The sequence below is a fragment of the Zosterops lateralis genome (genome assembly GCF_965231275.1).
Source record: "Zosterops lateralis genome assembly, chromosome: 3".
Lineage (NCBI taxonomy): Eukaryota > Metazoa > Chordata > Aves > Passeriformes > Zosteropidae > Zosterops > Zosterops lateralis.
The window spans coordinates 35,016,102-35,044,068 of NC_139764.1; the positions used below are offsets into that span (position 1 = coordinate 35,016,102).

Here is a 27,967-nt window from a genome sequence, read left to right on the forward strand (position 1 = left end):
GAAAAAAAGATGAAAGTACAGCTAGGTAAGCAATATATCAGTATGGTGTGAGTGTGCCTGTGAGCCTGTAGCTTTCATGGTGTCACCTTATTTTAAAGGAAGTTGTCTGTTTTGTAAGATACACACTCTTCATTAGAGATTTTTGCACATAGCAGTAATGAGGATACAAGGAAATCCGCTGTCTTTTGCTGGCCACAGGTTCACAGGCTGTATTAATAGATAGGATTAGTGAAGAGAATAGGTCAGAAGGCTGCAAAGCTCCTGTCCCTAGAGATTTCCTTCTTTAGATCATTAGTCTTATTGAGAGCTCCTAGAGTACAGCGAGCAGAAACTGAGGAAAAGGCTGGAACCATCTTATTCACCAGGAAATTCTGGGGAAGGGTGATTTCTGGGTCAGAAGCTCCACTGAAAATGTCTGTCCAGTTTTCTGCACAGGCACCCTGGAGGAACAACAACATCAGTTTTCTGACCAGAGAGGCAGCTGTAACAGAGCAAGGAGAGACTATCATCGGTTTCTACCTCTTGGCTTTAGGTAGGTATTTGGCTTGGGTGTGAAAGGAAACTCTTAAATAGATGTTGCTGTCAAATTGAAAGTGATTCATTTGGGTTTCATCCCTAATGGAACAGGATAGTAGAAAATGTAACTTTTTTTTTTCAGTAGTTGCAAGATCAGAGAGGTACAGCTTGCTTTTGTTAAAAAGAGATTTATAATCAATGCAGAAATCTTGAGGAAAAATAAATAGTCAAGCCTGTAAACTTTCAACTAATGTTCATTAAGCTTAATATGTAGGAAGATAAAAGAAGTACCTTATGCAAAGTATATGATAATTCCGTGTCTTCTTGTGTTTTAGCAGCACTGAATAAATATTCCCTGATTTTCAGAGTTGTGGCTGTTGACCATCAGTTGGCATCCTACAATTATTTTCTGGAGAGACACAAATTATCTTTTGTCGTTCTCAACTTTATTGTTTGTATTTTTCTTGCTTTAAATGCTGGATGCAAATAGAAATTGCTCTAAGAAAGATCTCGGTACTGCAGCCTTATCCTGTGTTAGTCACAAGTGTTTCTTTTAGTTTTTCTGGAAGACAGTTAGTGTAAGTGTATAACAGGGATTTGAAAATGGCACTCAGTATAAATGCACTCTGGTCTCATTTTTGTAATTTTGTTTTCTTTGTAGAAATATTATCTATTTTGGGCAGACTTATTGCCTGAAACAAGGAAATTTTATGTAATTTCAAAGAGTGCAAGCATGCTAGGTACTAAAAAATTTCAACCATAGAACCTCACAGAAAAATAGAAGAAAATTTTACTTTTATTAAATCTGTTCTTCTAAACAGGATGTACAAAAATGTTTCTGTTTTTGAATGATTGGCCTAACAGATTTTTTTTTAATTCTAAATTTATTATATATTTCAATTAACTTATTAACCCTCTGCTTATACTTGACAAAGGCCTGAGGAAGTTAAAATGTTAATGTTAAATATTTTATTATGTTTACGTGAGACTTTCTTACTTTTGTCTATAGGAACTAGGGAAAGTTGTGCTTAGAACAAAACCAGATATTCTAGTAGAAATATACACGGCTTCTATCTTAGGAGAGTTGATTAGGAGAGTGGTTGTAAGGTAAATCAGAGGTATTCCAATTTATTCCCACTCTGTTCATGTATGTGTATCCCCCTCATGAATGGCTGGGAAATGTCTGCAAGATCAACTAAAGAATTAAGCAGTTGCATTTAAGACTAGAAAGAACATCTTGGGTCAGCAAGGCCAGTTCCCTACTGAGACAATGTATAATCTCATTTACACAGCTATTATGCTCCTTCCTATAACTGGCTAGGGAGTTTATTGGTGTTGTTATCACTCTTCCAATTGAAAGCATGTTCCTGATTTTGTTTCTTGGTTGGATAGGAGCCTTCACCTAAATTATTAGCTAAAGTGATGACAACAACTTTATACAAATACAAATTTTGGTCACTCCTTTTAATTGATTTTTTTCTTTCTTTCTTTCTTTCTTTCTTTCTTTCTTTTTATTTTTTGCCTGCAAGTTATATCCTATAGCCAATCTATGTTCTTGGAGGAACAATCATACCTTGAGGTTAACCTCTGTATTCCTATATTAAGCAACTGGGAGAATTTTATTTTGTTGATTGATTGATTGATTGTTGATTTATTTATCTACTCTCATAATATCTCTTCCCCTATCATCCCAGCAGTCTTATAGGCAGGACTGAATACAGCATCCAAGCAAGATCTTGCCATTACTATTCACATTCATATTTACACTCTATCAACTCCACTGATCCCTCCCAGTATTGCCTCTGCATCACACTGGTAGTTCAAATTTCTTCCGTCAATCGGTCAGGAGATGTTCTCCTCTCCTGCCTCCTGGGAGTGATCTCACATCTTCTAGCAAATATCTAGGTGCCTGAGACTGCAGGCTGTTGGGGTTTGATTTCTTCAGATCCTTCAGCCAAGCTTAGAAGTGCTCTGCATTTCATAGTTATGTTCTTGAAACTTACCTCAAGATTCAAAACTCAAGTTCCTTTTTTTGCAAAGTATGTACAACCAGCAGTAGCACTACACCAAGTTAAGTATAGTATAGGTCTGGTTAAGATTGATGGATGTAAGTATACCTTTTGGAAATTTTAACTTTTGAAAAAATCTGTTAGTCATACATAAATCAGGAAAGTCCTAATTTCTTTTCTTCTCAAAGGTCTACTGTCCACTTCTGCAAGCATCAGGCACTGCATATTTATAGTTATTAGTTTTCTGTACACCAATAACTCTTTCTATCCAGGGAGCTGTGAGGTGGCAGGGCAAGTTCTCTGTCATACAGACACCCTCTTGCCCTTCTGGCAGTAGAGAAAAAAGGCCAGTCCATGTGCTAGCTTCCTGTACTTCTGGTGCTTTAGGGGTCAGGCAAGACAATCTACATTGGCAGGAGTCTATGGATACTTTCTCACACAAAGCTCCAAAGATGGTCATATTCCATACTCTTGGTTTTTTGATGCCTTGGAAAATGGCTTCAGTGATTACACTTCTGTAGTTACTAAATGTTTGCTTCTCTTTTGAATCCAAGTATGGCAGTGCAGCTTCTTGCAAATTCTGATGTACTTTTCCAAAACCAGAGATGTCTGTGATCGATGTTAGCATTTATCCAGAAGATGGTGTTCTTCTGAACCTCCTCACCTTCACAGGATAAAGTCCTAAAAACCTAACTATATTTGGCCAAGCCTTCCCAGAGTCACACATCTTGACAGAGGACACAAATATCCAAGAACCATGATCTGAAACCTTTTGCTGACACACCTCTGTGTGTCCACCTTCTGGAAATTCTCACAGGTCACAGGTAGCACAGCTGTTATTTGTGACAGACAGGACACTGATGTAGGTGTTGTATATGGTACAGCAGCCAGGCAGTTTTGGATGCAGATAAGGAGTCCCCAGCACCCTGCATGGAAGCCTGAGCACGGTGGTGTTGCACGCAGATGTCACAAGAAAACCAGTGGGAAGTGCGTGGTGCATTTTGCAAATGCTGATGGATGTTGAGGTCACTGCACTGCTTCTTGACACCCAAGCCACTGTTCCACCATTCTCCTTGCTAAAGCTTTGGCCAGGGGACCAGCAAAGTGGGGGGAAGGTGCAGTGCCCATCCAACAGCAGTGATCCATTCTTAGAGAGGCTGTCTGCAAGGGATAAGAACTGCTGTGTTACCCTGCATCAGGTCACCTGCGTCAGCATCCTCTTTCTGAAGGCAGCACTCTGCTCCTGTCCTTCCCTTCAATGACCTCAGAACTGTGTCTAACAGACAGGTGAAAGCTTGTCCTGCTGCTGGGATTACATCTGACCCCTTTTTGCCTATGCCATAAGTGGTGCAGTACTGTGCAAAATCCTTGTACAGTTTAAATGATGGGCAATTTAAAAGCATTGCCCATTGCTGCTGGCTGCTAGACACGGGGGAAAAATATAAAGCATGTTTTGCGTCATTATTTTTAACTGGAATTCTTAACTTGAGTTTCTTTCTGCATTTATACACAATCTGTTCTCTGTTTTTTTCCCCAAGTTTCACATTTAACTGGGCTTGTTAGAGTAAATACAAAGCATAAAAGGAAATTTTAAATTAATAGGAGAGAGTATTTATTAAAGAACAAATTCTGACTTTTTGTGAGTGCTTCCTTCAGAAAGGCATGCTGAATGCATTACTGATCCCATCAGAACAGACCACAAAATCCAAACATGCCTTTAAAAGGCACACACTTCCGAATGGTAATAGTAAACTGTTACTTGACAAGTGACAGAATGAGTGTTATTTTGAGATTTTGCTTGACAGATAAATCTGAGAAGGTGGGAAAGGAAACAAGCTATTCACAGAACATTCATCCCCAAAATTATTGCATTTATTGAACAAATAATCTGTCCATGCTTTGTCAAGTCTAAAACAAGATGACTCTTCTCCTTCCTGCCAGAACTGGCAATATGCCCTGGACAGGATATTGTGTGTATAATTGGCAGTGAAGAGTGAAAACAGAGTAGGGTCACTTCACAGTTGCAATAGTTAATGACAGCTTTGCAAAGTCTCTGGATTTTCTCACTGTTTTAATTAAAGTTTCCTGGGTGGAAAATCTTTTGCGGCAAGCCTCTTCTGATAGGCATTTATGCTTGTGTATATGTAGTTGTGTAAGTAACTCATTTCATTCATCCCTGCTCTGCATTAAGGTGCTCAATCCCATTTCTGTCCTAGAGAAGGGTTATTTGCTGAGGAAAGAGCCTAGTTTGTCCTGTGACACTGAGCCTCACCTTTCACTATCATTTCTTGAATTCTTCCACTTAAGACTACATATATTAAATTGTGTATGGCTGAGTTGTAACACCCATTTTTCTATTTCAATCTTGCCAAGTTTTACAAGTAAACGCCATACAACAATGTCTAATAAGAGCAAGTCTAAGTAGAAAGCATAATAACTAATTTTGGCTGGGCACAGGTGAACTAATTTATTGGAAATGTGGATGACCAGCTCAGAGCTGTCAATTCACTTTTGCCATATTTAGTTCTTCAGAAACAAGGTTAACAATGAAACTGCATGCAGCCTCCAGTTCCTAATGCTTGTTCAAAGACCATCTCAGGTACATGAGAGAAAAATAGGGCATGTCTGAATGCATAGCGATGTCAAATCTTGTGTGATTTGACAGAAATATTTGTAAAATTATAACATACTTTTTCAGTATTTTTAAAGTTAATCTCAGCGTTCTCAGTTACTTTCAGTGGAAAAATTTTCAGCCTCCTTAGTCACTTTTTCTGGCTACTTTTCTGGTCCTTTCTTTGCATGGGCTGGTGGACACCACACTGGGACAGGAATTTGTGGATAGCTGAAGGGCTGCCAAGCAAGCTGACTTTCACCAGCTTGCTGGCAGCTCTTCTGTACCTCCCCAAGAAATCATGGATAACAGCACCAGACTCCCTTGTGGAGTGCTTTTGACATCTGTGGATTAAAATGCTCTCTTAGGGAGAGTTATTGCAGGAGAAGGATTACTACCGAGTTATGTTGGGGCGATACAACATTTTTAATACTGCTGTCCATCCTATTCCTCCTACCTCATTATGTTTGCAAAACTACTTCAGTATTTGCATATGTATTTTGCCACGTCAGAACATCCAGCATCTCTCTAAAGAACACCTCATGTCAGAGTGTGCTCATGGGAAAGATGTGATGATCTCTCTCTGAACCTTATGCTGAGTGGCAGTGCTCAGTGTATACCTAGCTGCTATTTTTTTTCTTTCTTGCCACACTTTGACCTCAGTTGAAATCTGTCTCTTTCACCAGGATTACCTTAGTATGCTGAGTTTGGATTTTGATGTTGGTTTGAGATTTTTTTCTGCATGCACTTCGGAGTGAATATTAGGGACAGCTTGCAAAACATAGAACAAGTTCCCTCAATTGTTTCTTTTCTATCTTCTGTTTTACTGAGATGACACCTGGTAACATGGAGGCACTGCAAAGTTCAGAGGTTTCTTTTCTAGGCTCTTGATCTACCTCTCATGTCCCCTGAGGCAAGCACCCCCTGCAATGCAGTTGAGGAGATCTCTGCCCTCACTGATAGTGTCAGAGCTATTGCTGTGTTTGCCTTGCATTTTCAACCTTCTTCCCTCTTATACTGTCAGGGCTTGGGGGAGGAAGGGTGAGGGGTTGTTTGGTTTGAGATGCTCTTTTGATTGGGGTGATTTTCTGTTTTGGGGTGGCCTGTTTGAGTTTTTTTAAGTCAATCAGTCAATACAGGCAGCAATACAGACTAGCAAATGTATCTGATGGCACAGAGATTCAGTGTCCCATAGTCACTACTCTAGGTGACAGAGTAGTGATTTTATGTGTAAAAAGTAATGTTATGTGTAAAAAAAAAATTATGTGCAAAAGTAGTCTACTTTTATGTGAGCAGTGCTTTTGTTACTACATGGGTTACCAAGAATTGGTTTTCTTCCATTTCTTTTTTTTTTTTTTTTTTTTAAATCCAAATTAATATAGTCTTCTACCCAGACAGACCATTTTAGGGACTGGATATGCCAGTGCAGGTTCTCAACTGCTTTGCTTAAAAGAATTGTGCCTATCTGCAGAAATTATACTCGCTCTGTAACCTTATCTCCCTCAATGCTTCCCTCATCTCCAGGCTCAGTTTGTGAATGTAGCTCCCAAAAATTTTTGCAGGTATTGTGTCTCTCCCACCTCTCATTGTTCTAAAATGTGCAATCTTGTTCGATGTGACATTTTACTTAAGTTCTTCCTTAAGACATTTTAACTGAAAACTGCCTTACCCTCCAGGCTAGGGGGAATTTGCTCTCTATATTCCCAGGAAGAGCAGGTGTCTGACATTGTGAGGGTAGCCCTCCTACCCATTACACTACACTGGCAAAATTTTGCTATTTACAAAGGAGGTGCCATTTTATTTTGTCTGCCACTTTAGTACTATGTCTTTGTATGGACAGGGAAAAATATTTTATACCTACTGCCTTTATAACTATCTTACCTTGCAGAGGGTAGAACCAACATACACAAACAACACAATTCCCATGTTTGCATTGCAGGCTATCCTCATTCTTTTCCAAAGCCTTCTTCTCCCGGTGCCCTGCTCTGCCTATCTATAATACCTAGACTAAAATAAAAGTCAGAAAATCCCTGAGTTAAAGTGCATGCAGTTGTTCAAAACAAGTCTTGATTAAGAAACATTGTCACCTAGTGGCCAGAACAAGATCTCTTTCATCACAGAGACTCCTTTGAATATCCAGAGATGCTGTGCAGTGCCATCATGTCACATCCCTCTTTATTGTGTTTGTTCATCTCTTGCTGGGTCAGTATAAAGCAGCCGCCTTACTCTGGGGTATCTACTGCTTGTGCCTGAGCAGAGGGCTGTGGGTCAGTTCTTTTCTCCCTCACCTGGTAATATTGTAACCTGGCATAAGTCACCATGTGTTGCATTCCTTATCCTGTCGTAGGCAGCAGACACTCAAAAGAGGTCACATCTTGCTCTATCTTGCCAAGGTGAAGTGAGGCCACCAGTGGCAGAGCTGATTTGTGGGATAGAAGCAGGAGCCAGCAGGGAGCCAGGTGCTGCCTGACACACTGCTCAGCCCTCCACCACCTTAACCAGCCAAGCCACTGAACCTGACACTTATCAGTATACTTTTAAAAAGTCATTCATCTCTGCACATCTATGTAATTTCAAAAAGGGGGATGCAAGCTACCAGGGTCTTGCACTGATGGGCAGAGCAATAGCCATGGACATTTGGAAACTCTAGGTCTCTCCAGAAGAATAGGTGTCTGACTTTCACCAGCTTTACAGTTATCTCCCTTGTGTTTTGCTCACATACTTTGACACATACAGGGCAGGCATCTCTGTTCCTGGACAGTAAGAGAATATTCAATTTTCTTTAAAATTAAATAAAAGAGACTTTGAAGTCCTATTCCAAACATTCTCTTCATATAGGATTATGTGCATTACTGAAAAATATTCCCGTCTGGCAGACTTTGCTGCAAGGTTCTAGATTGTCCTAAGAGAAGAAACCTAGTTGTATTAGCTGCACTTTTCCAAGGAGTACTGATAAAGCAGCTCTCTGGATATGTGCATGAACTTTCTGTATCCGTTATTGTATATGAAGAACTTAAACAGCTGCAAATTTTGGCAGATTGTTAGTAGTCTCTGCTCCACTCTAGCAAATCTTTATTCCTTCCTATTTTTCCCAGGTGTAACATTTATAAGTTTCATCTTTCCACTTAAGGAAAAAAGCTTTAGCAAAAAAATCCACTTTAGGCCCTTAAATGGTGCATCTTTAGAAGGTGTTACAGCAGCTCTTTGTGTTTGTTCTGTTTTATTGCTACACTCACTCACTTGCTCTACTTCTGAAATGTACCCAGCTGCTCAAAAAGGTTTCACGTATAGTTTTCTAGTGGATAATCTAGTTTAATATGCTTCTAATGGAACAAAAGGGAATTTTAGAAGATATGTCATACATTTACATACTCAACAGCTTCTTTCTTTATTTGCTTTTGGATTTCATAGAGTCATAGAATGGACTGAATTGGAAGGGACCTTAAAAGTCATCAAGTTCCATGGATTTAATTTTTTTTTCCAGGTTGGTTGTCTTGGTTTGGAAACAGCATTGTGATTTTTGTCCTGTATAAACAAAGACATCTTCTGCAGCCTACCGACTACCTCACATTTAACCTGGCAGTGTCAGACGCCAGTATCTCTGTGTTTGGTTACTCACGGGGCATCATTGAAATCTTCAATGTCTTCAGAGATGATGGATTCATTATCACGTCAGTATGGACTTGCCAGGTAAGACTGGATTACACTTAATTAGACAAAAGGGATGTAGCTATATCTGCAGGTGTGCTGTATATAAATAACCAGACAGCACCCAAAGAATGAAAGGTAGTCACCAACCTTTCAAAAGGACAATGTTCTCTTTTGTTACATCTAAAAATCCATGCATTTGATTGGTGCTTCACCAATTTTCAGTGAGGTTTTTTCCTGTGTATTCGTAATAGTTCTTACTAGTTTGGGACATTTTTACTTCATGTCAGAAATCACACTCATGTTGGAAAATCAAGGTATAGGCTGTGCTTGTCTTCAGGACACCTGAAGCCAAACTGGTTGTTGCCTTAAGCCAAATGTTAAAGTGCCGATGTCAACTTCTGCTTGACAAGGCATGTAGAGCAAAGCCTCCACACAGCATTTGGGCATACCCATACATTTTAGCATACAACTAACTCTGTTGTAACTCTTCACTCACATTCCTAAACTCTTGGTTGATTCATTGCCTGTGATAGAATGAGTGATTTAACTTTATGGCACAATCATCCCTGATCTCGGGGGGAGCTTTTTGTTGGAGTACTTGGAAAAAGTTATTATTGTTAATTCTGAAACATACCTGCGTGAGCAGACTATAAATGCGCCCCATGGACAGATACACACAAAGCTGGCTCCCTGGTGCTTTCAGCAATCTTTGTGAGAAAGATTATACTCTGTTTCATCAGGGAATCAAAAATCTGAAAATGACAGGATAGCCTACGGCAAGGAATAAGAAAGATCATGATGAAGGAAAAGGGAAAGAGAAATAATCCTCTTTTCTTGGAGGTTTGGTTTTTTGGGTTTTTTTAAGGAGGAAGTTGAGCTATTGTGCAACATAGATGAAAGAACATTTACAGGTCATGTCTCCTCCATTTCAATAAAAAGGTTCAGTTTATGCAGAGAGAAAGACTTCCTGTAGGAGACTGATTAGCCTAGGAGCTGTACCTTGATCTAAAAAATTATTTTGTTATTTGAAATGTATTTCTATAGTCATTTGGCAGAAAAGGATTTATTAAAATGAAGCTAATTATTTTTTCAGTAAAATCACACTCTTTCTCTAATGAGATCACCTACAGTTGCAATCTAAGCAACTGTTGAGCAGGAACTTTGAATTTTTTTATTAATGGAAAACCTAAAAGTCATCAGATAAATAAACACATACCTGAAAACTGTAAAATTCCCATCCATACTCAGAATTAAACAGATTTTCCCTCTCTTTCAAGGAAGGCTGGAGCTATGACTGAGAAAGATAAAATCTGCATCTCCAGGTTCAGGTCTAGCTTTGTTGCAGATTTCCTGTGTAAGACAGGGTAAGCCCTTCAGTATGAAATCCTGATCCAAGGTCAGTGGCATTACTTAATGCTTACAATTCACAAGGTTGAAAGAAGTAGCATTAAATGACCTTTCTGCATCCCTACTCCGAGGTCTTTTATATCCCTGTCTGTACTGTGACTCCTTTTTGGGGGGCCATATAAAACAGCACACAGGAATTGGCAAGGAATGGCACACTGCATCTATGCATCTTGGTTTGCATGGGAACTTCTGTCAGCAGTATTGCAGATTTCTTCCATAATGCTTCTGCCTGGGAATCTCTCTTTGGCTGACTTGGAGCTACTAAGCCTTGTTATGATGATCTGACTTTTTTTTTTTTTAAGATTTAAAAATACTGGGATAGAGGAGTGTTTGAACTTTGTGAGATGGATGTATGCTTAATTTTGCTGTGCTTGATCTGCCTTTTCAAGTGGAGAAGTGGTCCTAACATTTTTAGAGTACCCAGATAGTTTATTGTTCAGGGTGTGTTAAGTAATCGGGTTTGGATCTTCTTGTTTAAAAGACTATTCATTTGTAAAATTGGGATATCAAGCAAGCTTTTAAGGTATTGGGATCCAAAGACGTTGTGCAGGACATTAAAAATGTATTGGCTTTTCTTAACATCTGATTTGCAAAACACTAAAGTTTTTGCTTTGGTAATCCTCTGTAGGCTCTAGAGGGTAACATTAACCATTCAAAATAGGAATTTGTTATTAATACTAATTAAAAATTAATGGTAATCTGGAAAAGTCAATTCATACTTTGAATTAGGTTTGGATTTGTTGTGACTTGTCGAGTGGTCAAGCTAGTTATGGCCTGTTGAGAGAACATCATGTAGGATTCCTATTTCCATCAAGATTTTGTTCTGTCTCGGGGAACCTCAAAAATATATGTAAACCCTGACATCCATCTTCTTGAATTATAAATTTGACAAAACAGAAGCCAGTGATGCAAAGATAGGTTACAGAAGTAGAGTGGCTGGATTCTAGCAAGAATATTGTGCAGAAATAGCAGTAAGCTTCTGTGCATAAAAGGTGCAAAATTTTCCATGTGTCTATGGGCAGCCAGCACAAAGGTAATTCTGAAAATGTTTAAAGTTGAACAGCAATAGTATTTTGATTGCTATAGTCAGAATTTGTAATTTTACTAGAAGGGGTCACACAGGTAGAGCGTGAGGAATGAGAACCTTTGTCCCATGAAAGCAAAGCCCATGCTTTCTGTCAGGACCTGCTGAAGTTGGTGGCTCTTGCTCCCCTCATGCACTCAGGCTTCCCTGCAAGTATCTGGGGTGGCACTTTGCATCCATGAGCATGGCCCTTTCCTTAGCATGGCCCATGAGTTTTCCCTTACTTGCTTTGTTTTGCCAAGTCCAGAGGATGGCCTTACTTGGCTTTCTGTTGTTGTCTGGTTCACTACACATTTGCTGCTATTGATCAGTCAGCTTCTTCTGTCAGGTATGCTTAGGGAAATTTTATTTTCCCAAGCTAACCTGTCATTTCTGTTTATGAAGAAACTTCATGAGCTCACCTCACTTAATCCACCTAACTATTTTGTTTTCCTCTGACTCGGGTCTCCTTCTGTGCCCTCAGGTAACATTTTTCAACATTAAGGTTCACCATCCTTGGCTGCCCCGGTTGAAGGGAGTGGGGGAAAGACAGACAAAGAGTACTTCTCTCAAAAGAGTCTAGTCTTTGAAAACTCTCTGTAACAAAAAATATATCTCCAGCTACAAGGACCACCTCACTGAAAGGGACAGAGGGGGTTCTCCTGTCCTCCTCTGTATAGAAAAAGCAACATTTTTCTTTCCCATGCCAAACATTATTTTTTGAGTCTGACAGGGCTTTTCTCTCATTAATAAGGTTACGTGGTATGTCTGTATCCAAATGCTGCCTCTGCTGAATGCTCTGTACAAATACAGTTTTCCACTGAGGCTTTTGGTATCTGCTTTCACTTTTATGACTCTGCTCTATCACTGTCTCACTCCTGAACTGGACGGAGGAAGGACAGTCAGTGTCTGGCCCATCCATTTTTCAGCCCCTCCCAATATGATCAGTAAGTAAACTGGTTCATATAGTAAATTTCAGGTCAGGGAATGTAACCCAGTGACCAAGAGCCATCTGTTCTCCCACTAACCATATTCCTAGTAAAAAGCTATCTCAGAATATATTTTTGTCCTTCATGTATTTTTTTATTTGTATGTTTTGCTGAATCAGAAGTTGCACTGAAATCTGTAAGTAACAGTGTGCAAATGTTCCTACGTGTAGGAATAGAGAAATACTCATCATCAACAGGCAAATAGGACTTCTTCTGAACTTTGTTTATCAAAGGATAGAAAGTTTTTCTTTTATTTTTTATTCACGTGAAAAATACAACAGAAGATGCAGACTTCAGGAGGCCTCTAAATACAGGGAAAGGATTATAACCTATCTGGACTCCATAGGTACATTGCAGTCATGTCTGAAAACAAGAATGAATTCTAATTCTAATGCCTTAGAATTTGAAATCCTTCACAATCCTGCTATTTCAGTTTAAATTTCTCTCCAGTAGTTCACTTTTCTAATTTTTTTAATTCTTTTTGATAATGCAGTTTGGTTATTTAAACATTGATTTTTCAAACACTTAAATGTTTTACTATGAGGATCAAGAAAACTGGCTGTTCTTACCATGTGCTCACTCTGTTGGCATAGGCTTCTTTTAAAAAACATTTCTTATTTCTGACTGTTTCTTACGTGTAAGATGTGTCTGGGCTGTGCACCCCAGAGCACAGGGTGGTTATCTCCAGGTCATGGTACCCCCTGTCCCTGATGTGCTGACTGATGCTGTTACCACTCACCTCCCTGTCAGCCCAGGTATTCCCAGTCCATCTGGCCAGCCAGATGGTGCCAAAGCATCTCCAGCAGATCTGTCTCTGCACAGAAACAGCCTCTGGAGCAGCCATGTAAAAAAAAAAAAGTTCCACTTTGAGGTATTAGTGAGCACCAGAGTAGCTTGTTGGACAGCCCCCACTGAGTCTGTCCCTGCTCTCAGCATCACAAGGGCCAGCCTTCAAGGACCTGCCTTCAGCCTCACAAAGCTACTTCATGTAGTGCAGAATAATAAAGACACTGAGGGGAGCAGAAGAAAGAGAAATTACTTTTTCATCCTGTGGCTTGGTTTACTACAAAGCAGGGAGGAAATCTGGTTTTGAATCCTGCAGTGTTTCCATGCTTCACACAGCACTTCTGGCATGCTCTGGATAGAAGCACAAGGCAATGTGGTGGTCAGCAGTGAGCCCCACAATGCACACAGCTGTTGTTCTACTCTGTTAGCCCTAATGCATTCATGCACAGCTTGCCTGACAGCACCAGATCTGTGGAGTATATGCATCTCAAAAGGGCATGGTGTGGCCAGGAAGTCAAAAATTATTTGGAAGCACCACACTTAGTGTGTATGCATTGAGGAGTAAGTGGCCCACAGATGTCTGGGATTTCTTGCATTTTAGCTGATTTTCCAGACTGTGGTGGTGTAGCTCACCAAGTTGCCATCTGAAATCCCAGATAAATGGGAATGTCTAAGAAAAGCTAAATTAGACATGCGAAATCACTGTTTTAACAAGGCTGCTGTTGAACAAAGAGGGTTCCCTTCCCTCCAATGGATGTATGATACTAATGTAGGAAGCCTCTTTTAGTCTCTAGCATTGGTTTGCTTTAGGAATAGTTGGGCACCTCCTTATGATGAATAGTCTTGGGTTTGTGTTCCAAGGTAGGGAATGTGGGTCTGAGCACCTTTAGATGGAGAAAAGTGAATCCAGCTCTCCCACACAGTCCATAGGGGTAAAGGGAGAATGGGGCATCAACCCCTCTGCTTTTTACAGTGACACTGCTTAATTTTTGAAAGGTCTTGTACAGTTAAGGGAAGAAAATGGCTGTGAATACCAGTGAATCACAATCTTTTACATTGAAAAGTAAAACATGAACAATCAAACAGAGGGTGAGACATGTCCATCACCTTGTTCTGTTGGCTCCCTTAGGAGCCTCATTTACTCACCAGCTTTGCCACCTCCAATCTGGGAGCAGAGCTCAGAGCAACAACCCTCCTCTCACCAGGCAAATGACCTGAAAAGCTGAGCACATTAACCCTTGCCCCTTTTTGGAGATTAAACTTCCAGCCACTCCCTCTGGCTAGCACTTGAAAAACTCCAGTATTTTGGATGTTATTAAATATCTAGGGCTCTATCATGACATTTCTGAGAAGAAATAATGTCCACCTTGTGTAAAATTAGAACTGAATACCTGAAACACCAAAAAGAAAATCACAACAGTAAGAAATGCTGAGAAAAGTATGATAAAAACACATGGGCTCTTTTCAGAAGTTTTGAGGGCAAGGCTTTTCATCTTGAACAAATTCTTTTGTATTTTATTAATAGCATTTGCTTTCTCAGAACATGCATTTATCTCTTTTCCTATACACAGATTGTAAAATATTGCTTAATCTTGTCTGAGGAGGAAACAGAGGATTAATACTTTCCTCTTGTAACAAAATCTTCTGTAAATTGTCTGATAAATCAAAAACTCTGAAGTCCTTTATGTTCTTATAAACAGAGTAAATTTAGAGCACATTGATTTCTGTCTATTTAATATAACTCATAATGCCAACCAATTGTTTATTTAGCTAGACTATTGACTCTCTTGACTTGATTAGGATTTTTTTTATGTGTTTTATAAATACCAAGAAAATGTTTACACATTACTTTATGTGGAGTAGTACTCCCTCACATTCTGGGGAGATGAGAGACCAGTGATAGCTCCACAGACCATGTGAAGTCCAGTAATAAAAGCAGTGTCAGACAGGAAGGGACAAAATTAAACCTCACAAGTTTTCTTTTTACTGCCTTCCCTGCACTGCTGCTAGGGAGATTACTGAGGAAAATGACAGACAGCCACTACTGCCAAATGTCTGTATGCATTGTTTTTCAGACTTGTTCCAGCTTAACCACCCATTCACATTGCTCCAGCATCCATTCATTTTTTTCCCTTCACTTTTTCTGAAACAAATGTATATCTCAATTATGAGCACTGGAATGTATCCTCATTCTTGTTTCCTTGCCTACCTGAGATTTGGATACTGAAATATAAAGTTGCAAAGGTACTAGTCTTCCCTATTTCTTAATTTCTGGTCAGCCTTCATATAGTCTAAAGAGTGTACACATTGCAGTCAAAGAGGTAAAAGCAACTCATGTAGACATCTGTGAGCTGAATTTTAATGAGAAAAATGCTTCATCTGCAGGCAAGGGGGGAAAGACTGCCTTTGCACAAACAGAATCATTAGCAACATAGAAGATCATTTCAGTGTAACTAATGTGACTTCAGGGAAGTTCCGCCAGTTTTCATTAGTCATGAATTCTCCTTCATTTTCCTCTAAATTATTATTTCTGCAGTCAATTGCAACTAATTAGGTGAGTTAGATATTTGGTGGTGAAAAACTATGAATATCCAAACTATCTGTTTCCTTGTTTAACAAGTCTGATGTAGCCCCTGCTGTGATACCCGAGCACTGTGTCAAACCACACATTGCTGCCTGGATTGGGCATTCTTTGCCTGAGAGTGTTCCTAGAGAACCAGGAACTTACAAACCTAAGCTTTGATTTCTGTATTTGCTTTTCCTCCCAGAGGGCTTTGAAATACCCTTTTCTTATTTCTGTATGTGGAAAATAGTAGCCTTCCACATCCTTCTGTGCTGATGTTTAAGATATTAAATGTTTTCTTTCAAAAAATCCTGACAATCACTCCATCATTCAAGCTCTTCTCACCACAGGGCTGAACAAATCATATCCTTCTGACTTCTCTCTGTGTGCTACATCCTCTCACTGGCTTTTAAGCAAAATTTGATCTGAAATTAAAATATTACTCTGATAAAATTTGTAAATATCTTATATAGTTCTATCTCGTATTTACTCATCTTGTCTATCACGAAAATATATTCCATTAAGGGAGTACACTGATAGTACTTAGGAAGTAAAACAGGTCCTGACCTATATCTTGTGCTGAGTGAATCAAAGACAAGATGACTGTTGCTTGTAATGGGCTGTATATGACATGACATCCAGAACTTCCACACCACTGTCCCTGCAGAAAGGGATGAAGTTGTACCTGGCATGTTTCCAGATCACTCTTTAAGGCCAAGAATAAACTGTATCTTTTATACTTCCTTCCATGCTCTCCCTGGTCTACTAGGACTCCTTGGAAATGCTTGTGACTCTCCTGTTATTTTGGTATAGGATCCATATAGGTAGAGGAAAAGAGTATTAACCTAGGAGAAGATCTGCTAGTAGTCACACAGCTTTTTCAGATTTTCAGGAAAATAACATGTTCCAGACTTGACTTCCACTTTAGGCCGGGCTGGTATCATCACTAATCTGCCCTGCCCTTTGCCTAGGACCTTCATGAGCAGAAGAACAAGTTCAACTGTAGGCATTCAGCCAGCAGTCAGAGATGTCCTTGTATAAACCTGAGAGTGGCTACATAAGCAGATTCCTTCTTGTTGGGAAACAGCCCAGAGGATTGTACTTTGGAGAATGTGGAGGGTCTTTTGTAGTCTCTGTGTTGCCCTGGCAAAGTCCATGAGCAGTGGAACCTCTGATTCTCTTGAGGTGTGTAAACCTCAAGAAACATTTAACATGATATTCTGAAGTAGAAAAGAAAATACTTTGAACACAAAAGGATGATTTTAATCTGTTGTTCATGGATCTCAATTATCTACAGGCCACAAAGCCAAGGCTTGCCTTCTATGGTAATGTAAAGATAAGACAGATGACTCTTCTCTTCTTTTATCTGTGTATTTTTGTTTGTCTTAATGGTGATGTTAACAATAAACCAGTAGACTCTGAATTAACATCACTAAAGTAGAGAGCAGTTTTGGCTCAGACTCACTGAAAAGCATTTTACAGTGTAGCACAGATGTTCTCAAAGGGCAATGCTGGATTTTCCTATCTAGCGCTTCTTAATTTCCCTCTACACTAATTCACAGAAAGACAGTGGCAATTCAGCATTTAACCTGAAGATGGGAATCTTTCCATTGTGTCTGGATCAACTGGGGGTATGAACTGCATGCTCCCCATTTATTCTTCATGAGGGGACATGAGAGGCATAAAAGCTGCTGTGTCTCCACAGCATCTACCCAGAGCTAGAAAGGAGGTGTTCCCAAGCATTTGGAGAGGGAGTATTTGAAGTAAGATTATTATCTGATGAGGCTGTGTAAGAAAATTCTGTTTGTTCACTAAATGCCATGCACTCAAGGGCATCCCTGCCAAAGGTGGGGTTGTTTCCCCTTGATGGGGGCAGGTACAACTAGGAGCAGAAATTATGGCCTGAGAGGCTACAGCTACAAATAGCCAAAGGTCAGCCCAAAGTAAGTATACCTTGAAACTCAGTAGATTAACCTGCTAGATGAAACTGGTTTCCCCAGATTAACTAAAGCCAAATTAATAGTGGCACTGAACATACATTAACTATATAGTATAATTAGTATAATTACATAGCTGGACACATAATAGTATACTCTAAATACTGCATTCATAGTTTTCTATCTTTAGAATATATGCCATCCACAGGAAGATTTAATCACTTTGTGAGTGGAAAATACTGAATGTCTGATCCTCTCATTTAATGGTTTAAATTCTCTAATTATGTAGCATATAAATTCTCATTGTTTACTTACATATGGAGTGACATTTGTGTCAGAGGCCTCTAATGCCTTGTGTTGATCACCTCTAAGCATAACTACCCTTGAAGCCTACAGAGGCCTTTTAAAAGGCAGAATGAAAACATACCAGAACAATGTCTCATGAGCAGAAGATGTTGTGGGAACTGTAATAAATGATGAGTGTCTTTCAGCTCCCGCATTGTAGGAAATCTCAAAGAAACTATCTGAGTGCTTTAGGAACACTATGCATTGTGAGTTTTAACTAGTCTTCTGTGAAGATTAGTTTTGATTATTGAATTCAGTAATTCTTCTAGAACCCCAGTGACTAAAGAGTTACTGTTGTCCAGTTGACAAATCATAGTATATTTGAGAGATGGGAGAATTATATTGTCATCAGACTCAGGTGGAATATTTTCAAAATTACTTCAAACTTTAAGAAATAGTTTAATTTAAAATTAAGGTTCTTAATTTTAAAACATCTATTCAAAGGTATCCATAATTGCTTTTACATATGTGTTTTGTGAAGATTGATTCAAGTGCTTTTCTGTTTCTTGATGTTGAATGAGGTTTGTTGCCATTATCTATTTGCATTATGATCTCACAATAATCTGATCTGTATTTAAAAAAATAATAATTCTGAGAGAGCTTATTGTGGCAGCTTTAAGTATATGCTGTGGGCAATTAATCCCTGTTTGTTTGAAGTTTATGCTTTTCATTATATATTCATTGTGTCATTTTCAACAGAAGAAAAACACAGGATGCTGTGGTTCTGAAGGGAAACAAATGGACTTTGGGAAATTCTAACAGATTTAGCAGTTGGCCAGAGGAGGGAGTGAGGCAGCCTCTGTGGCTGGTGAGATCAATGTTTTGGCCCAAAGTGAAATGTAATAGCTCTTTTGGCAATCTGCTTTTGTGCAATTAAACCTTGATTAATCCAATAATAAGAACAATAAGTTGTATTTTATTCTGATTTAAATGAAGACAACCCTTATGAATCAGTAGGGATTCATAAGTATTAAAGGTAGTAAAAGTGAGGCACACCCAAGCTCACAGCTAAAGATTTTGTAGTGCACTGGGGATTCCTAACTCTCCTGGTGTTGAAGTAAATGAATTTGCATGCAGTAGGAGCTCTATTTATTGTGGGTTGTAAATAGTGCTCCAAGAGCATTAGTGAGATTTAAAGTCAGGCACAAGTACAAAGCAGAAAAAAAAACCCCACAGTTTTTTCTTCAGTTGTGTCTTAGCTTCCAGGCAGCATAAAGATAATGAGCACCTTCCATCCGTATCTATATAGCCAAGGGAGTAATGCTGGTAGAGCACTGAGAGAAAAGCTTTTAAAATTGCTAATCTACTCCTGCTTCTTAATGGGTAAAAAGGAAAGCTGGTTTATTAAAATTACCATGCAATCAACTTTGTGTTTATGTCAGAATTCATTATTGCCTGTTAACACTGCTGCTATTTGATCATAATTAATAATAAGGAAGGACAAAATTGCATTACACAAAAATGGAGGAAATATTATGACTATGGAAGGAAGGAGCTGGCTGGGGGTTAGAATAAAAGGAAAACCAGAACTGCGTTAAGGGGAAGAGCATCAATCTTCTAAAGTAATTAAATGTTATTTACTATTCTAGTATTTCCTTGGCTGTCATTCCATATATCTTTAAAGACACAGAAAACTGAAACTATCCCACATTTTTGTAACCTGCAGATATTTATCTTTGTCTATAGAAATTGGGACTATGTCAAAGCAGTTTTTCTGTTGTTATCTACTTGGGTGCCTAGCAGTTGCCTTGGTACCTACAGTCAGTGTTGTCTGTTCAAGAACAGAAAAAGTAGCAGAGATCTTTCTTCCAAACTCTGTAGGTGTAAGCTTGAAGTAAGTTGGCTGTATCTAGAGGAAGATCCCCTGTCTTCTTCTGAAGACATATGTCTAAGTGACAATGATATGAAAGTGTTGCAGCATTGACAAACTTGCTGGGAAATGGTTTATGCACAGCAGGGCTCAAAAGCCACTTGTTGCCAATAAAAGTTTGGGACAAGAGTGGTCTGACCATCCCAAAGCAGCCTGTTGGATGGTCTCTAGCAGTTAAATGTTCCAGATGCTGTGGCTCCTGTATGGGCTCTTCTGCAGCTTGAGAGCCACCATTTTCCTCTTTTATTCATCTCTTGTCATCCCCAGAGCTCCTTCGGCTTCATGACATTTTATGCTGTCACCTGTTGCAAAGCCACCAAGCCTGTGGTCAGCATGGGGGCAGTGACAGCTGCCCTGGGAGGTGCCACTCAGCCACTTACAAACCATTAGGCCCTGGTAACATCTCTGCTGGTAGCCACCACACCAGCAGAAGAGCTGATGAAATGCTGGCTTGAAACAGTATGAGAACAAGAGTGGTGTTGACAATGGCTCAGTCCTATGAACTATGCTGATTTAGATGAAACCGCATTTTTTTTTAGCAAGGCACCACTCCAAAGAAAACATTTAGGCTTTTCTTTCTTATGGTGACAGCTTCCTCTTAAAGGCCAACAGTGTATTTTTAGACCCACCTTCCTCCCTTGTAGGTGTGCTCAAAGGCTGTTTGAACTGATGACTGGATATAATTGTTTCCCTTTGACATCAGGAAAGGAGGAGAAAAATAGTCACATATGCCAGTGATTAAAAAACCAGATTTATTTCAGAACCCCCCCCCCACTTTTAACTAGGCCTATGATACATTGTGAGAAGCCTGTTCTGCTCTTTTAGCATTCAATCTCATAGCTCTTTAGGCTTAATTTCAAAGTGTTTATTTACATCCTTCTTGAAATACTGTTTCTTTTCTAATCTAATAACGAATGCAATTACTTAAGATTATGGCCATTATATTTTCTGCATCCATGAAGTATTAGAGCAAATGGAGAAGTGGCAGCTATTTGCACAAGTGAGGCTAATGAAACGCAGAGCACATTTACATATCCAGATATTTCTACAACATCCACAGCACAGAGCAGAAGAAATTCAGTCAAGTGCAGCTTCTTCTTCAAGTAGCTGAGACAACCAAGAAAGTCTGCTTTAAACATGGTTGTATTCATACACCAAGCATGAGCTGACTGTAATTGGAGCATAGGTGAGTGTAGATTGCTGTAGTTGCAAGCCTTGCGTGCATTTAGAATGTGATGGGTCTGTAAAAGTTGGCAATAAGAAGTATTTAGAGTCAATGTGAGGGCACTGGTAGTAAGAAAAAGCACCAGTGAAGGAAGTGATGAAGCAGTCCTTTTTCTAACCCTTCACCCAATTTAATTTCTACAATCTGCCAGGGTCTTAGCTTTAAGCCTGGATTAAAGTCCCAGATTCAGTGCTGGGACAAACTGAATTCCACAGGAGTTGTGCCCATTAATACAGAGCTTGTTCCTGTAGAACAATGATGTACCTTTCTGCCAATAATTTTAGTATTTTAACGTCAAGTTACAATCCAGAGACATTTGCTTAATATTCTTGCTTCACTAGGTGTAAAACTGGCACCTCCAAGAGCTCCTCTGCTCTGGACAGTTTAATGTACCATTGCAAGTTTCCAAAAAAATAAGGGACCGGCTGTCAGCATTTTGCCTGGATCATTTCCCTAGCAGATGGCTGCATCCATGTCCTTTACAGCAAACAGATCTTCCTGGTTATAGCTGGACATGAAGCTCACAGAGCTGTGGCTGTCCTGGGATGTGGCTGAGGCACTGATGTCAGCAGGAGTCACAGAGCTGCACAGCCCTCCCTGCGTCATAGCCAGGGGATGAGGCTCAGGGCTGCAGAAATAGCAGGCAACCAGCAACATCACACATTGACACTCAATCTATTGGATCCATTTAGGTTTTGAGACCTTTAAAAAAAAAAAAAAAAAAAAAGGTATTATCTCACTCAGCCCTTCACCTCCTACATTGTTCCCTCTTTGGCCTGAATTTCTTCAGGATCAGTTTGCATGTTTGCATGTTCTGTATGAGCAGGGCAGCTGCATCCGAGGCATTTTTGCCTGTTCAGGGCTTTTCTTCTTTCCAGTTTAAAGTTTTTCTCCTTCATTTAGCAAGTCATTTAAGGGAAGCATAGATGTATGGGTGTGCTTGCTTGCTTATTGTATGTACATGACAGAGCACTTATATAATTTTTGAACATTTACTTGCTCACTGATCCTATAGAAGATAACTGCACCTGACATTTTGTATTTCCCTGCTAGTTGGGTTTCTGGAAAAACTTTCGGGTTCATTAACATGAAAATGACAGGAAAAATTCCTGTAGTTCTTTTCCCCATCAAATCTCTGCAGTAACAGAACATCCTGTACTGCTTTGTTTTTCAGGTTGATGGCTTCCTGACACTTCTTTTTGGCTTGGCTAGCATTAATACCCTTACAGTGATCAGTGTGACACGCTATATCAAGGGCTGCCATCCTGAGAGAGGTAAGGAACATAGGCAAGTCCAGTTCTGCCTTCACTGAACCTGGTGCAAATCTCTATTTCACTCAGTCACTATTAGCAGTCAGGCAGGTTATGTTAAATATAAATTAAATTCATTGAAAACCAGGACATAATACAGTCATTTACATTACAAACATGTTTTTATAGAATCCTTTAGGGTTAACTCCAGTAAGAGCCAAATTATTACAAGTGTGCTTGGGTCGCCATGGGTAAATTCATCCTTGTGCCAAAGACACCACAGGTACTCCTGACCCTCTGTATTCCTCAAAATATGACTCAAATTGCTCCTAAGTTTCACATCATTGTCTGGATCTCACTGAAAAAAAAAAATCCATCTTCTATGAGATGATGTTTGAGAAGTTCCTGGTCAGGGATCAGATCAGTTTTCATGCCTTTGTTGCAAGTGGCTTGCACCATCTTTCATGCAGGCACCTATCAATATCTGCAGGGAAAGTATGTGTAAGTACATGGGATACATCAGATGAGTTTTTCTCTTTACTAGCATGAGGAATATTTTCTGTGAAAAGAACTTCTGCAGGGAGGTAAGTTTTTCCACAGAAAGTTCTTCTGCAGTTTGGTGTAATGATAGACTTGTTGAAGTTAACTTTCAGCACAAAGTACTGCTGTAGCTGATAGGGCTTGGCTGTGATATAATCCCACATCTTCTATTCATTGCATGTAAGAAGTCATATTTAAAACCCACATTTCTCTTTTGTGAAGCTCTACCACATATCCATCTGATGGTGTGCGCAATTTATGTTTGAATCTCAAGTAAATCTGAGCAAGTACCCAGTATAACATCACAGAAATTTTGAGGAAGAGAAACTGGTGGATGCATAAATATTTCCCACATAAATGAAGAAATAACCACAGTGTATGGCAACAGCAGGACAGATTGAATCTTTTGTACTGAATGGTTAATACAGTCTGAGATATTTTCTCCTTTTTAACAGGGAAAAATCTTGAAGTGAGTAAGAAAATCCCCTGAATTTAGATTTATCTTGTTCATTTCTATGTAAAACACAACTCTTTCCTGCATTTTACAGGATTTCAAAGCATAAGTCTAACAAAATTCGCTAATTCCACAGTGCTCAACAAACCCATTGTCTCCTGTTTAAAAAAGATTAATTTCCACTCTTCAATGCTAACACAGGCCTGATAGATGGTTTCAAAATCAAACTTTTCTTATGAATATGCATTTTTCTATCTGAATATTTTTTAAATAGTTGTGTTTTACTTTTTAGCTGGAGGTGTAGGAGTACATTTGGATTTCAGAGATATGTTTGCCTTTCCAAGTACTATTTTCTGACCCAAGCATGTCATTGCAGGTCACTGCATCAGCAACAGCAGCATGTCGGTGTCTCTGGTTCTCATTTGGGTGGCAGCTTTCTTCTGGTCTGCAGCCCCATTGCTTGGCTGGGGCAGTTATACAGGTAACAGGTACCTTCCAGTTGTACTTGCTTGGCACCTCTCCACTCAACAAAGACACTTACCTTTCCTTCTTGCTGTTTGTGATAAACCAGACCGATTATCAGTGGAACTGAGAAGATCATTCATCATGTGTGACGTAGGCACAGTGTTGCTGCCTTGGCATCAGCTATAAAGAGATTTTTTTAAAGATATCACTTGACTTGGACCAAGTACATATCGCCTATGGAAAAAGAGAGGCCAGAAATGCTTGGCATGGTTAAGCAGTGAGATAAAGAAAACTATCAAAATACATCCTTCAAAAACTGTCAAGTTTAGGAAACTAGCAAAGAACACAAGTTCCAGCAAGTTAAACTTGAAACTATAATAAGAAAAGCCAGAAAGATCTGGCAAAACAATTTGTTGAAAATATGAAAACTTACATAGCACAGGAACTCAAAGGTGTTGGGAAGTTTGCCAGTCCAAGGAAGAATTGGGGTGCAAGATAAGGCCATACCAAAAAAGGAGGGTGAGGGAAAAAATGGGGAAAAAAAATGTATAGTGAATATTGCAGAAATTCAGTGGCTAAGGCATGTAACAGACCAGAAAATTTCTTCATGGGGGAAAGATGGAGAAATTGCCTCAATTTAAGCCCATAAGAATTCAACAAAACAAATATCTAGGAACAAATAATAATGATACAGAAGTCCCAACTACTGAAATCATCTGTGTGACATTGTCCAGTAGTTACCTGTCTGGATCCTGTAGGCCTCTGCATTTTTTGACAAGTCATGAAATCTATGGAGACTTACTGAAGCAGCTATATTCTGTTTATTAAGAATATATATTAAGCTATGTTAAGAGTGCATATATTCTCTTACTTACTAAGTACATAAGCTTTGAGGTACCTCTGGACTCTTGAAGTATGGATGTGAAAAAAGCAGCCATTCCTATGGTTGGTTAAATGTTCCATCCTTTATAAACCAAAATACTCTCAAGATATTAGGCTCAATGAACCTTTGGTTTGAGACAAATCCAAACTGTTTCTTAGACTGTCTGAATTTTATGTCATATTTTTGCACTCTGGACATGTCATGAATTTGGTTGGTTTGGACTGGTAATTTTCTGTGTATCTTCTGGTGATCTGTGTTTTTATATTAATCTACCAGCTCTTCATTTATAGGGGGACTTCTAATGTCTGGTTTTGGCCTTAAACTGGAGCCAGGGACTTTTTGGGCAACACTACTTTGTCAGGACATTCAAGTGCCTCCATGCATCCTTTTTGAATTCAATTCCTTGACAGTGGTTTTCAAGACTGCTTCTAGGAGTGCTTTCCCCTGCTGAGACTCACAGCAATTTCGGGTTCCTGGGCTGTCTGTCTCTAAACACAGCTCCAGTGAGGGCACCCACAGAGATGAGGGAGCCCAGCAGCAGCAAATCCAGCAGCAGGCACCAGCAGACCACAGCACATTACAGCTGGCTGCCTCGAGCCTTTCACTACTACACAGCATCTTCAGGGGCCCCCAGGCCCGCACTGACTTTTGGGAAAGCCACATGTTTGTGCCCCTGTGGAGGGGGAAAACATAGCTCTGAATTCTGACTTGTGGAAAATCTGCTGGATTTTATTTTCCTGTCATCTGGAGGCTGGTTTCATTTTTCAGGCAGAAGTTTTCAAAAGCAGAAACCCAGAATCAAGCCAGACTTTATGGTTATATTTTTGAATCTTGAGGGCTACTGACAAAAAAGGCAAAGGAGAGAAAAATCTATTTCTATTACAGAACACATTCAGACAGCAACAGATAGAGCTTTCAGTGATAAAAATACCGAGCTCTTTTTGATGAGAATCACAAAAGAGATTTCAAACTTTTGCTCATTTAATTCCTCCTGTTTAAATCTCCTATCACCTATGAGGAATTAAGGGAATTTTTTTCTTCAAAATTACCACTGGATGTTAGGGAGAGATCTGCTACTAAGTCATGTAGTCTTCACCTGTATAGTTTCTCTGGGACCTGTTAATACTTGACTTACCTAATTTTGATTCATGCTTCATTTATATGTAATTCAATTTGTTACCATAGCTGTCAGAAAAAAAAAAAAAAACAAACCCAGCTTTTTCCACTTAAAAAGAAAAATATGTAATTCACAATCTATAGAAAAACCTCCAATGTTATAGAACTCAAGATTTCTATCAGGACATCTTTGCAAACATATCAGGGGACCTAAAGAACTAAACTGTTATTCATAAAAGTGTTCAAGCCAAAGACTACACATTATTCCCACTGTCTTTTCCTTAAGCCCCTGATCAGCTAGTGTGTCACTGGTGATAGACCCTGCAACCTGACTGACTTAATTTTTAAAAGTATGCAGGACTATGTGTTTCCCATTTATTGAAAGGTCTCATATATTTCTAAGTATTTTATATGTTTTACCTTCTCATAATCTTTATCATTAGCTGTAGCAATTTAGTCTCATGGCTCTCACTGCAGTAGAAGCTCCATTTCCTCAAGGACTCTCAATATTTTTATTTCCTGCTTAGTTATCTAAGTAGTGACTTTTTTACATTTGGCATATTGTCTATGGAATTGCTTGTTATGCTGTTACAGTGCTCATCTTACATAGTTACTATGTAGAGTATTATGACAAATAAGAGTACATATCACTCAAGAATATAAAACCTTGCTCAATGTCATCATAGGATAATTTCCTATCCTAAAAGAACAGTTTTTTCCTTATAGATTTACACTGGCCATACAACAGAATGATAATACACATCAAAATTTGTTACAGTCTAAATGGTCTTGAAAAATTGTTTATGTAGGAAATAATGCCATGTCTCATTTAATCAGAAAGATCAACCCATTCAGTAGTGCTTAACAGAAGACAAACACAGCATTTTAACTAATAACTTAATTGCTCAAAAGTAGATAAATATTCTAAAAATGCTAACCAACATATTCTTGCTTTCCAGATCGTATGTATGGCACATGTGAGATAGACTGGGCAAAAGCCAACTTCTCTACAATCTACAAGTCCTACATTGTCTCCATTTTTATCTGCTGTTTTTTCCTACCTGTCACAGTCATGGTCTTCTCCTACGTGTCAATCATCAACACTGTCAAACTAAGCCATACATTGACAGGGCTGGGTGATCCCACAGACAGACAGAGGAGAATAGAGCGGGACGTCACCAGGGTGAGTTTGGGTTTCATGTTGAGTGGGATTCCTCTCAAAGAAATCTGTCTTTCCAAAAATTGATCTCAGCTAGGACAGAAGAGAACAAAACCAATCAATTGCATTTCCTTTCTCTATAACTCTAGCAACAGAGTCTGAAGTCCCTGAAGAATATGAGGTTTGTTTAAAATTTCTACTGCATCGATTGGTTAATATTGGTGCTACATCACATTTGAAAAATAATCTAAATATAATTGGAGTGGGTTATATAGCACAAACCCCAAAAATTTGGTTTGCCATGTGGTCTTTTCTTTCAGAAGTTACACTATGTCTGACCATACTCAGAATTTAGAGTAGAGATTTCAGCTTATTTACTGTTTAGTTAAATCGACCTGAAACCCTGGGTATTCAGATAAACACATGGGAATGTAGCTATTTTCATTCTGTTAGATGAGGCATTTCTCTACCACACCACCAGGCCAAAATTCAGGATGTAGCTCTTAGGTCTGCCTGGCTGCATCAAAGCAAACCATTTCCTTGCCCATATTCTCTTATAAGCCATACCCTCAGGGTTATCCGGACCTTTCCCTTCCAGCCAAGTGTTCAAGTTACTGTTCTCAGTGTTTTGCTCCCTGATGTCGTCTTCCAAAATAGATTAAAGATTATTCTTCTTCTGTCTTTTAGGTTTCTATTGTCATTTGCACTGCCTTCATTATTGCATGGTCACCATATGCTGTCATCTCTATATGGTCTGCCTATGGTCACCCAGTGCCCAACCTTACCAGCATCCTTGCCAGTTTGTTTGCTAAGTCTGCTAGCTTCTACAATCCCATTATCTACTTTGGAATGAGCTCCAAATTTCGAAGGGACATTTTCGTCTTGTTCCATTGTGCCAAGGAAGTCAAGGACCCTGTGAAGCTCAAACGTTTCAAAAACCTCAAACCAAAGCAGCCACAGCCTTCTCAGAAAGAAGAGAAGTATGCACCAGAAATGCACCCTGCACCAAGCCCCGATTCTGGGGTGGGAAGCCCAACCAACACCCCACCTCCAGCAAACAGGGAAGTGTATTTTGGTATCCTTGATACACCATCCAATAACCCCAATATTGAATGTGATAGATTGTAA

General features: G+C 39.2%; 1 protein-coding gene across 1 annotated transcript; it reads left to right on the top strand.

Moving 5' to 3' along the window:
• Positions 1 to 411: 411 nt before the first annotated feature.
• On the top strand, positions 412 to 27,967 carry LOC310907504 (visual pigment-like receptor peropsin; the record flags this gene model as incomplete). Its single annotated transcript, XM_083857763.1, has 6 exons — positions 412 to 532; positions 8,621 to 8,826; positions 22,147 to 22,246; positions 23,593 to 23,697; positions 26,640 to 26,863; positions 27,527 to 27,967. 6 exons carry the CDS (start codon positions 412 to 414, stop codon positions 27,965 to 27,967), a joined length of 1,197 nt encoding a protein of 398 aa, XP_083713889.1.